The sequence below is a fragment of the Arxiozyma heterogenica genome (genome assembly GCF_036370985.1).
Source record: "Arxiozyma heterogenica strain weizmannii chromosome Unknown scaffold_5, whole genome shotgun sequence".
Taxonomy (NCBI): Eukaryota; Fungi; Ascomycota; class Saccharomycetes; order Saccharomycetales; family Saccharomycetaceae; genus Arxiozyma; species Arxiozyma heterogenica.
The window spans coordinates 1072024-1085465 of record NW_027042658.1 but is presented as its reverse complement, the minus strand read 5'-3'; the positions used below and the strand labels follow the sequence as shown (position 1 = coordinate 1085465).

The 13442-nt window shown below is 32.1% G+C and overlaps 6 protein-coding genes across 6 annotated transcripts; 5 read left to right on the top strand and 1 right to left on the bottom strand.

The window, feature by feature from the left end:
• Positions 1-194: 194 nt before the first annotated feature.
• CPR6 (peptidylprolyl isomerase CPR6) lies at positions 195-1313 on the top strand (the record flags this gene model as incomplete). Its single annotated transcript, XM_064860784.1, has 1 exon — positions 195-1313. One exon carries the CDS (start codon positions 195-197, stop codon positions 1311-1313), a length of 1119 nt encoding a protein of 372 aa, XP_064717801.1.
• Positions 1314-1749: 436 nt separating this feature from the next.
• Positions 1750-2643, top strand: CRD1 (cardiolipin synthase; the record flags this gene model as incomplete). Its single annotated transcript, XM_064860783.1, has 1 exon — positions 1750-2643. The coding sequence occupies one exon, from the start codon at positions 1750-1752 to the stop codon at positions 2641-2643; it is 894 nt and encodes a 297-aa protein (XP_064717800.1).
• Positions 2644-3130: 487 nt separating this feature from the next.
• Positions 3131-4249, top strand: CDC123 (cell proliferation protein CDC123; the record flags this gene model as incomplete). Its single annotated transcript, XM_064860782.1, has 1 exon — positions 3131-4249. The coding sequence occupies one exon, from the start codon at positions 3131-3133 to the stop codon at positions 4247-4249; it is 1119 nt and encodes a 372-aa protein (XP_064717799.1).
• Positions 4250-4418: 169 nt separating this feature from the next.
• FRE1 (ferric/cupric-chelate reductase) lies at positions 4419-6536 on the bottom strand (the record flags this gene model as incomplete). Its single annotated transcript, XM_064860781.1, has 1 exon — positions 4419-6536. The coding sequence occupies one exon, from the start codon at positions 6534-6536 to the stop codon at positions 4419-4421; it is 2118 nt and encodes a 705-aa protein (XP_064717798.1).
• Positions 6537-7787: 1251 nt separating this feature from the next.
• CRR1 (putative glycosylase) lies at positions 7788-9017 on the top strand (the record flags this gene model as incomplete). Its single annotated transcript, XM_064860780.1, has 1 exon — positions 7788-9017. One exon carries the CDS (start codon positions 7788-7790, stop codon positions 9015-9017), a length of 1230 nt encoding a protein of 409 aa, XP_064717797.1.
• A 697-nt stretch (positions 9018-9714) lies between these two features.
• On the top strand, positions 9715-13344 carry COP1 (coatomer subunit alpha; the record flags this gene model as incomplete). Its single annotated transcript, XM_064860779.1, has 1 exon — positions 9715-13344. One exon carries the CDS (start codon positions 9715-9717, stop codon positions 13342-13344), a length of 3630 nt encoding a protein of 1209 aa, XP_064717796.1.
• Between the last annotated feature and the right edge of the window lie 98 nt (positions 13345-13442).

The following is a 13442-nucleotide window of genomic DNA, read 5'->3' as shown; positions in this document are numbered from 1 at the left end:
ATTCGAACCTGAAAGAGGGACCAGTCACAATATATCATTAAGTATTAAAAAAAAAAATACTTGTTCACTTTTGACTTGATTGTTCTTGAAAAGCTTCTATCAAGCTCTATTTTTTATCTCATTTCTCAGTACACCCACATACATAAGCATTTCTCTCCCGTCTTCTACCGTAATTCAATAAATTATCAATTAATATGTCAGACAGACCAAAGACTTATTTTGATATTTCTATTGCAGGCAAACCAAAGGGCCGTATTGTATTTGAGTTATACAATGATATAGTTCCTAAGACAGCTGAAAACTTTTATAAATTATGTGAAGGCAACAGTGGTATGGCAAAGTCTAAACCAGATGTACCACTGTCTTATAAAGGATCTATTTTTCATAGGGTTATTAAGGATTTCATGTGTCAATTTGGTGATTTCACTAATTTTAATGGGACAGGTGGTGAAAGTATCTATGGTGAGAAGTTTGAAGACGAAAACTTCACATTAAAACATGATAGATCATTTCTTTTATCTATGGCTAATGCAGGTCCTAATACCAACGGATCACAAGCTTTTATCACTTGCGTTCCCACACCACATTTAGACGGTAAACATGTTGTCTTTGGGGAGGTTATTCAAGGTAAAAGAATTGTTCGCTTAATTGAAAATTTACAAGTTGATCAAGATAACAATTTACCATTCCAAGAGGTTAAAATTGAAGACTGTGGTGTTTTACCAAACGACTATGTTGTTCCTGAGGATGCAGAGATGACACCGGTTGATGAATACGGTGATAATTATGAAGATTCGTTAAAAAATGATTCGAAAGTAGATATCAATGATGTTGAGTCAGTTTTAAAGGCTGTTGAGTTTGTCAAAAATATCGGTACAGAACAATTTAAAAAGAAAAATTTGGCTATTGCTTTAGAGAAATATCAAAAATGTGATAAATTTCTAAAAGAATATTTCCCCAATGATTTGTCAGAAGGTGATATAAAAAGAGTTAATGCTTTGAAAATTTCAATTCCATTAAATATTGCTCTTGTTGCATTAAAATTAAATGATAATAGAGCTGTTCTTGTTGCCGCATCAGAAGTGTTATATGCAGAAGGTGCTGATGATTTAGCTAAAGCTAAAGCATTGTATCGTCGTGGTTTGGCCTATGCCAATGTTAATGACACTGATATGGCTTTAACAGATTTAGAGTTAGCTGCTACTTTCCATCCAAATGATGCAGCTATTCATAAAGCTATTAAAGATACAAAGGCTAAGAGAAAGCAACAGATTGAAAAACAAAAGAAATCACTTTCAAAGATGTTTGCTTAATCAAAGAGAAATCACCAGAATACCTATATATACATATATATATATATATACTATATTGATTCATATATTATAGCTTCATTCTTATGAAATTTTATATTTACCTCACAGTAGGTTTCTATATTTACTACTTTTTTACTATTTTAGTAGATGATGATCACAGTGGCTTCTATATCTCCTAGTTCTAATATTTTTAGATGTGATATGTGTACATACTATATGTTTATTTCGTCTTTATATTTATTATTCTACGTAAATATACTTTGAACAAAAAAGATCTCTAAAAAAAACCATAACAATTGATAATATTAATTGACTTTTCTACAAAAAGAAATGGTTCTGTGAACAATATATCATTTCACATAGAAGAGTATTTATACCATCTGAAAAATATCTGGTGTATTGCATATTAACAAACATATTACAATATTAGAGAATAATGATAACGATAGCTTCTTCTTTGCATAGTAGCAGCTCATATATATCCACTTTGAAACCATTTTATCCAATAACATCACCCTTAAAAAGAATTATTCACAATAATACTATTTTAAGTACAAACGGATTAAATCATAACAAACAATCTCCTAAATCTAGGCCAGTTATAAAAGTATCACAAAAAAATACCCTATTACTTAAGAAGAATTCTTTTTTTACTTTACCTAATATAATTACACTAACAAGAATAGGTTGTACTCCGTTCATCGGTCAATACATATGGATGGGTCAATTAACCCCTGCATTAACCTTGTTTGGTTACTGTTGTATTACAGATTTTCTTGATGGTTACATAGCTCGAAAGTTTAACATGAAATCTGTTGTTGGCACAATTCTAGATCCTATAGCAGACAAGTTGTTAATGATTTTCACCACTCTTGCTTTAACTTTACCATTAGGATCACAAATCATTCCATATAGTATTGCCACTTTAATATTGGGTAGAGATATAATATTAGGCTTCAGCGGTGGTATAATTAGATTTACTTCAATGAAGAAAGTTTATGGTAGCGTAAATTGGAATTCATATTGGAATCTTATAAAATATCCAACAGTGGAGGTTAAACCAACAAGAATATCTAAATGGAATACATTTTTTCAGATGATTTACTTGGGTTGCGGTGGTTTATTATTAATATTGAATAATACTAAGAATGCTCAAAAGGATGAAAATGAATCTGGAAATACTTTGCTTAAAAGTATACATACACAAAAAGTACTGCTAGAAACTGGGTTTAGATGGCTAGGTTATATTGTTGGTGTTACTACTGTGTTAAGTGGAGTTTCGTATATTTCAAGTAAGACAGCTGTTTCAACTTTGCCACTTTTAAAGTAATCATTATATTTTACTTGTATAATGAAGAAAGAACTAAAAAGAAGAAAAAGAAATCCTTTTTCATAGTACTTCTCTAATATGTCAATTTTTTTTTCTTTTTCTTCCTATTTTGAGTGGGATTGTATATAATCAAATACATTCTAATCATCAAGTCTTATTATTATTATTTATAAAGAGTCAAAACCAAAATGAGAACTTATAATGTTGTAGAATGTTATGATTGTGATTTGATTTATTATTTATTATTCATTTTCGATTACTAAGCATATGACTGATTTGTCAAAAATACTTAGTAAGATAAAAAATACTTTAGAGCAAGACTTGATTTTAGTGAAAAAATAGAATGTGAAAATTTTCATACAATTTTATACAAGATGCAATAGAGAAGCATAAACTAAATCATAGAGATAATCATCGGTGATATAGATTATAGGTTAATCTACATATTCATAATACAAAGAAAATATATATTACAATAAGTTGGACAATGACCAGCTATACTCCATTAACTGATGTTATTGTTACAAAACGAAATATTGAAAATTGTTCCTTTTCAAAATGGTATCCGTTATTTAAAGGTCATACACCAAAGTCAAAAATTCTAAAACCAGTCCCACATGAATTTATTCAATATTTGAAGCAGGATGGTATTAAATTACCATATGATCAAGAGGAGAAATCTTTCTATACCAGCAATATAGAAAGGAATGATGAAAATGATTATAGTGATTGGGAAGATTCTGAACTAGTAACAGATGAAAATTTAGAAATAGAGTCGAACTCTATTAATCCTCTAGTGCATTTCAGTGAGTTCCATTCACAATTGAAAGATATTATTAGGGATCTTGGACCAGTGACGCCAAAATTAAATTGGTCAGCTCCAAGAGATGCCACATGGATCTTACCCAATAATTCAATGAAATGTAATGAAGTTAATGAAATATATCTTCTTTTAAATGCTTCAAATTATATTATGCATGATTTAGAACATGCATACGATGAATGTCAAAAGGATACAAATGATGTGGTAATACCAGAAACCGAGTTAATTTTAAGAGAATGGTTTGATGTGAACCCAGCCTTAGAATTCAGAGTATTTGTTAAAGATAGAAGAATTATTGGTGTCACTCAACGTGATCTAAACTATTATGATTATTTGGAAGCATTAAGTAACACTTTTAAAGATTTAATAGACGAATTCGTAGAAGATGTTGTATTGCCAAAATTTCCTGATAAATCGTTTGTCTTAGATGTATATATTCCTAGACCATTCAACAAAGTTTATTTGATCGATATTAATCCATTTGCTAGAAAGACTGATTCCTTGCTATTTTCTTGGAACGAATTAATAACACATGATAACACTGTCGTGGATGAGAGTGGGGAAGATGCAGCCAGTAGTGATTATGAGTTGAGGTTGATCACAGAAAATAATACAGGGCGTTTTGCTAGTAAAGAACATTCAGAGAATCAGGTTCCAAGTGATGTTGTGGAGGCTAGTCTCAATCCAGGTGCTATCAGTGAATTAGTCCAAAAGTGGAAGGAGCTTTTAAACAAACAAGAAGAAGATAGTGGTGATGAATGCAATGGAGAGAATGGACAGTAAATAGGTTAAATAAATGCTAATCAACTATCAATTTTATACATATATTTATAAAGTTGTACTGCATTAATATACATCATAAAGAATAGACAAGTGAATAAACCAAAGAAAAATAAAATTAGAATTTTGTGAAAATAATTGTAATATAGTCTATTGTGATCTTACGGTGTATTTACCAGACAAAACTTTCAGATTGGAATTCTATGTTGATGGAACTCTCCTTTGGAATGCTCTTGGCAACTGATGATCTCAATTCATCATTGAAAGCAGCAGGACCACATCCTACAAACGTGATATCTTTCGATATAGACTCTGATTTGGAGATCTCTTTGATTACAAGTTCTTGTAAATTCGGTCTGTATCCCAACTTTTCTACATTCAAATTTTCTGTTAAGTTGCTCGAATGTTCACTTACTGATTTAGAAGAGGATTCAGTGTCAATATTAAGTAACCTACTATTGTTGCCTGTCACAATAATTTTAACTTGGCAGTTCTTAGATTTCAACCATTCCAGTTCTTTATGAAACCAATTCAAATAGTTGATTTCTCTGATGATCCATATAAACTTGTGTTGGTATTCTGACTTTTCGTTTTCATTGACATCAATATTTTTCAAAACGTCATAAATGTGTGGGTAAACAGCTGAAGAACCTAGACCTGCAGCTATAGCAACCATGTTGCTCTGTGGTTTTACAAGCTGAGGTAGTTGAGCACCGTAAGGACCTTCAAGTAGAATTCTGCACTTTATGGACTCTTCACCACTAGATAAGATTCTTGAAAGTATATTTCGAGTGATACCTTTGTGAGCCTTGAAGTAAAACATCAACGTGCTTGGATTATTTGGGTCTTTAGTTGGATCAGTTAACACAGTAAAGGGATGAGATTGGAAATTGTAAAAAAATGCATATTTGGAACTAAGGAAATAAACAAATGCATAGCTGCCAGCTTTATAGCGTAAGTATCTAGGCTTCTTGACTGTCATCTTAATAATGCCATCACCACAGTCTTTTAATGTTGCGGTGACAATACCACCATGTAAGATAATGCGGACTAGTCTCATAAACCTGTCGAATGAATAGATAGCAATCATGGACCAAACCCAGCCCATCCAACCATATGATTTCATATGGTAGTACATGGCAACAATGAACATAACACTCATAATTTTATGACATAGTAAAAAGGTTTCATACATATAATTTCTGATCATTTTATTACTGTGGAATACTAATAAAAATAGTAGAGTTGTAGCTACAATCCCCCATCTCCAGTATGGTCGTTTAGCTCTTGCACTATATGTATCTGATTTAACAGCCCATATTGTATAAACAACTGTATGCATAAATGCTAAAATTGTGCAAGCATATGCACAACATTTATGGTACAGATTAAATTTACTGTATGATATACCAGATATGTAGGTAAATGGATTGTTTCTAATGCCAAAGAAATATATCACTGGGAAAAGTGATATGGCCATAAGGTCAGTCCTAAAGCCAATCAACTTGATGTTTGCATAGAGCCTAGTAGTAAAATTTGGGTGTGGTAAGGTGACATTATAGCCAACACAGACAGAAACAATGGTGAGAATAGTGAATCCTGTGATAACAAGGGCACTGTCTCTGGTTGGAAAATCGAAAGGGAAAATTTTCCAGAGGATGAAAGGTCTATCATGATAATTCTTGAACATTGATGGAATCAAAAGGGTTTTATTTATCATATTTTTATATCTACGTAAGAATTTAAAACCTAACAATCTTTTATTGATGTTGAAAATGGATGCTATCGAGATAATAAAAACCCAATATAATACCAAACCCCAACCAAACCACTGTGATCTCTCTACAAATACTGTGTATTCCTTGAATTTCTTGTGATACCAATCAAAATCGGTTTCATTCACTTTTAAAGTCCCATTTACAATATATTTTTTTGCCAATGGGGTGTAGTCAACAAGATAATGAGTTCCATTTTCTTGGTATTTGTATAGCTGTTCCATAGTTAATGAGACTTTGCCACTACTTTTACATCTTTTAATTATATGTTCGAAGGCATGCTTACGTAAATGCGTACTTGATGTAGCATTGTAGACGCAATTTGTAATAGTTTGCAACCAATTGATGTTTTTACAATAGCAGTTGTATGAAAGACCACTTTTAGAACAACCCCACTTGAATTGTTTTTCATAGTAAATGCATGAAGTGGCAATGGTGGAGTCAATTATGGTTAGTGCATTGCCTGTTGTAAAACATATCGCAAGGAATGCCCAGAGAGTCGTTATTAATCGCATAGCAAAGAGGCTAGCCACTTAGAAATTTGATATTGTCGTAGTGTTGTGGAAGAGCCATGAGAGAAAGATCGGAAAAGTGAGTGAAAAGTTGTTTGTGAAGTAATAGAGAGATAACTCAGCTTTGTAAAAATGCTGTAGATGACTGTTGTATCGTTTATATATCAAAAATCACTTAGTCATCGTTGAACCAAAATGGACCATATCGAAGTTTACTAAAATTATGTTAAAGTCTGTCAAAAGTATGGTTAATTGCACCTGCAAAACGGATGTAATAGAATTAATCCATTGTAAACTAGCTGATCTTCTTAATAGAGTCTGAAACCTTTAAAGTATTCAGTAACATTTTAGTGGTGCAGTATTAATTTTCGAGGTGAAATTACTATTATATATTGTTGTTGTTGTTTTATGTGTTTTGTTTTATTTTTTTAGTATTTGAAAAAAAGAAAAAGAAAAAACAATCTGCACCGGGTTTTTCCAGATTCTGAAATATTTTGTTTAAAAATTGAAGAAACAAAGAGAAAGAGTCATGTGAGGCATTGGATCCAGCCTATTATACAATGCAAAGAAGGAATTACAAGGAATTTTTTTTGGTAAACAGAGCATCTCTAGCGATCTTGGTTGATCAGTTTTACAAAAGACAACTTATTTGATTAGCTTTAGTTCATTTAACCATTTTGAATATAAGAAATAAATATGGAACTCAGAGTCTTTTAACTTTAACTAGGTAACAAATAAGTGATGATTTATATAAAAAAAAAAAAAAAAAAAAAAGAAAGAAAGAAACCGTATATACACGTTTAAATGCTTTTTGTAATATATTGATGAATATTTATTACGATGTATTGCTGACAGTGCTCGATTGCTTCATTATGTGTATGTCAATTGCCCATGTTACACACTTTACTTGATCATTTGTATCTGTGTCAGTGTCAAAACTATCACTTGGTGTGGCTCTTGTAATAAAATAAACAAAAAAAATAAAAAAATAAAAACGGCATAGAGAAAACAGATGATGACACAAAATATAATTAAGAAATAACAGGCAAACAAAATAAAAAGCAAGAAAGAAAGTAAAGATAATAAGATAAAATGCAGTTGATAACTAAGCTTTTGTTTCAATACCGTAGCAAACAGTCAAGAAAGAACTAGTCTTCGTATTAAATACGTTAGGTGATACAAATTTAAAATTATTTAAAGTAAATAAAGATAAAAAAATTCTTTTTTATTATTTATTTATTTATTTATTCAATAATGTGGATATTTTACTCCTTGATATTTCTATTTTCTGTTGCTATAAAACATACAGCATCTATTAAATGCTCATTGGCACAAAAGTGTCCTTCTGACGTTCCCTGTTGTTCGCCTTACGGTGAATGTGGTACTGGCTCAACATGTCTTAATAGATGCAATCCTATGTTTTCTTTTCAGCCCTATAGCTGTCTACCTCAACCAATTTTATTATATCCTAATTCAATTCAATTCCCAAGAAGAGTAAAACACATTCGAAGTAACGCTAATAATATTAACTCTATTATAAGGAAAAAATTTGGTCATTCTAATAAACTATCAATATTGGCAGACAATAATTTTATACATTTTGAAAAGTTTTTAATCACTACCGATAGCCTATTAGCAAAGAAGCAATTAGAACAGTACGATTTTATATACAGTGGATACACTGTTCCCAGTGATTTAGATAAAGTTATTTCGTTAAGAATGCCACCAAGGACAAAAGGTTCTCTTGTCTCTACAAGTAAGCTTTTTTTGTATGGAAGATGCAGTGTTACATTGAAAGCTGCCAAAGGTAGAGGTGTCATTACAGCCATAGTATTAATAAGTCAAGTGGGCGATGAAATTGATTTTGAATTTTTGGGTACTGAATCAAGAAACGTGCAATCCAATTATTATCATTTAGGCCACTTGGATTATACAAAGATGCAATGGTTACCCATTACAAGTGATAATACAGATGCATGGCATACATACGAAATTGATTGGAACAAAGAAAGGATCCATTGGATTATTGATGGAAAAATATATAGAACTGTGTATCGAAGAGAGACTTGGGACCCAATCAAAAAAAAATATTTGTATCCGCAAACACCAGTACGTTTAGAAGTTGCTCTTTGGCCAGGTGGAGATATCAATCTACCACCTGGAACGGCACAATGGGCTGGTGGTTTTATCGACTGGGACCACGACGTAGAATTGAAGAAAAAAGGTTTCTTCGAGTCAAAGGTTGCCAATATAATAGTCAGCCCTTATATGAATTCGCACACCAGTAATATTGTAAAATGTATTAGATATAATACCAAAAGATCAAGAGTTAAGCTTGCTGATCTACAGAATGTAAACTTTCATTATGAACCTTCAATCAATCTTGATCATACAGAAATTGAAAAAGCTGTGTATTGGGATTGTAACAAGGTATTTTTCCTGGAAAATCAATGGAGTTCTAAAGCCAAAGTTTCAAACTACTAATTTACAGAAAAAAAAAAAAAGACAACTAGTTTAGTATATATATATATATATATGTCAAAGACATCCGACGTATTGAATTTTTCTACCCTATATTGAATAATTTAGTGGTTTTCTGAATGCTTTTGACAACACCCTTCATAGCTCTTTTTATGCAATCTTTATTCTTTATATATCTATGCATGTATGTATATCTTATACGTTTCATGGTCTCTCAATCGTTTTAAATATAAGCTGTATCACTTTTAACGACACCTTGTTTTATTTCAATCGATTTCTCTTTTTCCTTTCTTCTTGTTTTTTGCTTTTTTGTTTTTTATTTTTTTTTTCTTTGCTTTGCGAAGTGTTGTTTAATATTACGAGAAAAGAAAGTTACTGAGAGGGAACTCAATTGAGGGTTTCACTATCAACGTGTCATCCATTTCTTGAACTATCTTCGAAGAAGAGATTATAAAAAAAGATCCAGTATAGTATATACTAGATCGACAACAATATTGTCAGATTTAGATATATTAGGATTGATTGTTAGGTGTTTTATTTTTTTTATTTATTTTTTTCTTTTCTAGAAAACAACAGCAAATAGTTGAATCGTTTTCTATTTTCCTTTTGTTGTCTGATCAAATTCTTTTTCTGATCATTTAAGAAAGAGTAGTCTTAGGACATTCAATTGAAAAGAAATCATATTGTCAATCTTGTCAAGATGAAGATGCTAACTAAATTTGAGTCAAAGTCCACAAGGGCTAAGGGGATTGCATTCCATCCTTCTAGACCATGGGTCCTTGTGGCTTTGTTTTCTTCTACCATTCAATTATGGGATTACAGAATGGGTACTTTATTACATAGATTTGAAGGGCACGAAGGTCCAGTTCGTTCTGTGGATTTTCATCCAACTCAGCCAATTTTTGCTTCTACCGGTGATGATTCTACAATTAAGATTTGGTCTTTAGATACCAATAAATGTTTGCACACTTTCACTGGCCATTTGGATTACGTTCGTACCGTTTTTTTCCATAATGAATTACCATGGATTATCTCAGCATCTGATGATCAAACTATCAGAATTTGGAATTGGCAAAATCGTAAAGAAATTGCATGTTTAACTGGTCACAACCACTTTGTTATGTGTGCTCAATTTCATCCAACAGAGGATTTAGTCGTTTCTGCCTCTTTAGATGAAACTGTTAGAGTTTGGGATATATCTGGTTTAAGAAAAAAGCATTCTGCTCCAAATACTACAAGTATGGAAGATATTATGAACAACCAACAAAATTTACTAGATGGTGGATTTGGTGATTGTGTAGTAAAATTTATTTTGGAAGGTCATACCAGAGGTGTTAACTGGGCCTCTTTTCATCCAACTTTACCTTTAATTGTATCTGGCAGTGATGATCGTCAAGTGAAATTATGGAGAATGAGTGCTACTAAGGCTTGGGAAGTAGATACTTGTAGAGGTCATACAAATAATGTTGTTAGCGTTATTTTCCATCCACATCAAAATCTAATTCTTTCTGCAGGTGAAGACAAAACTTTAAGAGTATGGGATTTGGATAAGAGAATTCCAGTAAAACAATTTAAGAGAGAAAATGACAGATTTTGGTTGATCGCTTCTCATCCTCATATTAATTTATTTGGTGCTGCTCATGACTCAGGTATTATGATTTTCAAGTTAGATCGCGAAAGACCATGTTCCACGATTCACCAAAATCAATTGTTTTATGTGAATAAATCTAAACAAGTTCAATCTTTTGACTATCAAAAGAAAGTTACTTCTTTGCCTTATGTATCTCTAAAGGGCATTGGACAAACTTGGAGCGCTTTCAGAAATATATCTTATAATCCATCTCAACATTCTCTGTTAGTAAACCAACCAGATGGTAAATTTGCGCTTGTATTGTTACCAAAACAACCCTCTGGTGCAGTTGAGCCCACTAGTGTAACTGAGGATAATGGCAGTTTTACTACGTTTGTGGCTCGTAACAGATTTGTTGTTTACAACAAAAATGCAGGTGGTATTGAGGTTCGTACATTAGATAACAAAGTGACTAAAACTTTGAAAATTGAGGAAACAGTCAGAGATATTGCTAACGCAGGTCCAGGAACTGTTTTGTTGTTTCACCCAAAGTCAGTAGTTTTATTTGATGTTCAACAAGGTAAGAAATTAGGTGAGATTGCTGCAAAGAATGTGAAATATGTTACTTGGTCAAATGATGGTCAATACGTGGCTTTGATGAGTAAGCACACTATTACAATTGCTACCAAGAGATTAGAAAGTATCAATTCTATGCATGAAACCATTAGAATTAAAAGTGCTGCTTGGGATGAATCTAATGTTTTAATTTATTCCACTTTGAACCATATTAGATATTCTTTATTGAATGGTGACAGAGGTATTATTAAGACTTTGGAAGATACTCTATATATTACTAAAGTTCAAGATAAATTTGTTTATACATTAAACAGAGAAGGTGAAATCGAAATTGTTACTATTGATCCAACTGAGTATCGTTTCAAGAGGGCATTAATCAACAAAAATTTCCCAGAAGTTTTGAGATTGATAAAAACTTCAAACCTGGTTGGTCAAAATATTATCTTTTACTTACAAAAATCCGGTTATCCAGAAATTGCATTACAATTTGTTCAAGATCCACAAATTCGTTTTAATTTGGCTATTGAATCTGGAAATTTAGAAACTGCTTTAGAAGAAGCAAAGAAAATCGACAATAAAGCTACGTGGGATAGATTAAATGTAGAGGCCTTGGCGCAAGGTAATTTTGAATTATCTGAGATGATTTATCAAAATCAATGTTCCTTTGACAAGTTATCATTCTTATATTTGTTATCTGGTGAAATTTCAAAGTTGAGTAAGATGGAAGATATTGCAACTAGTCGCGAAGATGTACCAAGTATGCTATTGAATTCTATTTATAATAACAGTACTGTTTCTAGAGCTAATATATTTGCTGAATCTGGTAGTTTATCATTGGCTTATGCAATTGCTAAAGCCAATAATAATGAGCAAGCAGCTGCGGCATTTTTAGAACAGGCAGGTATTGATGAACAAGATTGCGTTCTTCCAGACACCATAAACACTTCTAACTTAATCAAGTCACCAGTTATATCGGAGCCTTTGTCAAAATGGCCATTGAGAAAGGCTGAATCATCTTATTTTGAAAAAGCTCTGGTTGGTGAATTTGATGAGTTAGACATTGAAGATGACCAAGAAGAAAGCGGAAATGTTACTTCTGCTAATGCAGGTTCAACCGTACAGGATGAAGAAGAAGGAGTTTTATTTAATGATGAAGTAATTGAAGACGACGTTGATGCTTGGGATATGGGTGATGAAGATCTAATTATTGATGAACCAGTTGATAAAGATGAAGAAAGCACTACAGCTCCAATTTCAACAGAAGATGAAATTACAGAAACTGCAATTTGGGTCAAAAATTCTAAATTGCCAGCCGTTTTGGCTGCCTCTGGTGCTTTTTCAGCTGCTGCTCAAGCTTTGAATAAACAAGTGGGTGTGGTTAACTTCGAGTTATTAAGAAAGTACTTTGTAGAAACATATGAAGGTGCTAGAACATATATTGCAACTACACCAAGTGAGCTGCCGGCAATTGAAGGGTTCATTCGTTCTGATGCAGATGCTGAGTCGGAGACTGATATATTACCACGTTTAAGTAATGTCGGTATTATCACTGAGAAGATGAATGAGGGTTACAGACTATTCAAAGCTAATAAATTGGAACAAGCCATTGAAGTTTTCCGTGATGTTATTTACAGAATAATGTTATTAGCTGTAAATAATGACGAAGATGTTGAAATTGTAGCAAAGACTTTAGAGAAGGCAAAAGAATATATTTTAGGATTATCGATAGAATTGAAACGTCGTTCCTTAGCTAATGATGATGTTAAACGTAGTTTGGAACTTGCTGCTTATTTCACCAAAGCCAAATTAGTTCCAAATCATAGGAGTAATGCTCTTCAAGTTGCTATGTCTCAGAATTTCAAGCATAAGAATTTTGTTCAAGCATCATATTTTGCAGGTGAGTTCCTAAAGGTTATCACAACAGGGCCACGTGCGGATCAAGCTCGTAAGATTAAACAAAGAGCTGATTCTATTGCACATGATGCTATTGCATTAGATTTTGATCCATATGCGGAATTTGATATTTGTGCTGCCACTTACACACCAATATATAAAGGGACACCTTCTGTTGCTGATCCACTAACTGGTGCAAAGTATCATGCAACAGAGAAAGGTAAAATTGATAATATTGCACTAGTTTCAATAATTGGTGCTCCTGCTTCTGGTTTAAGAATTGCTTTGTAATGTATTCGAACTTTCTAAAATAATTTGTTTATCTATATATACATATATATATTTATATTTATAATAAACTTTTTCAATATATAATTTTTATAAGATTT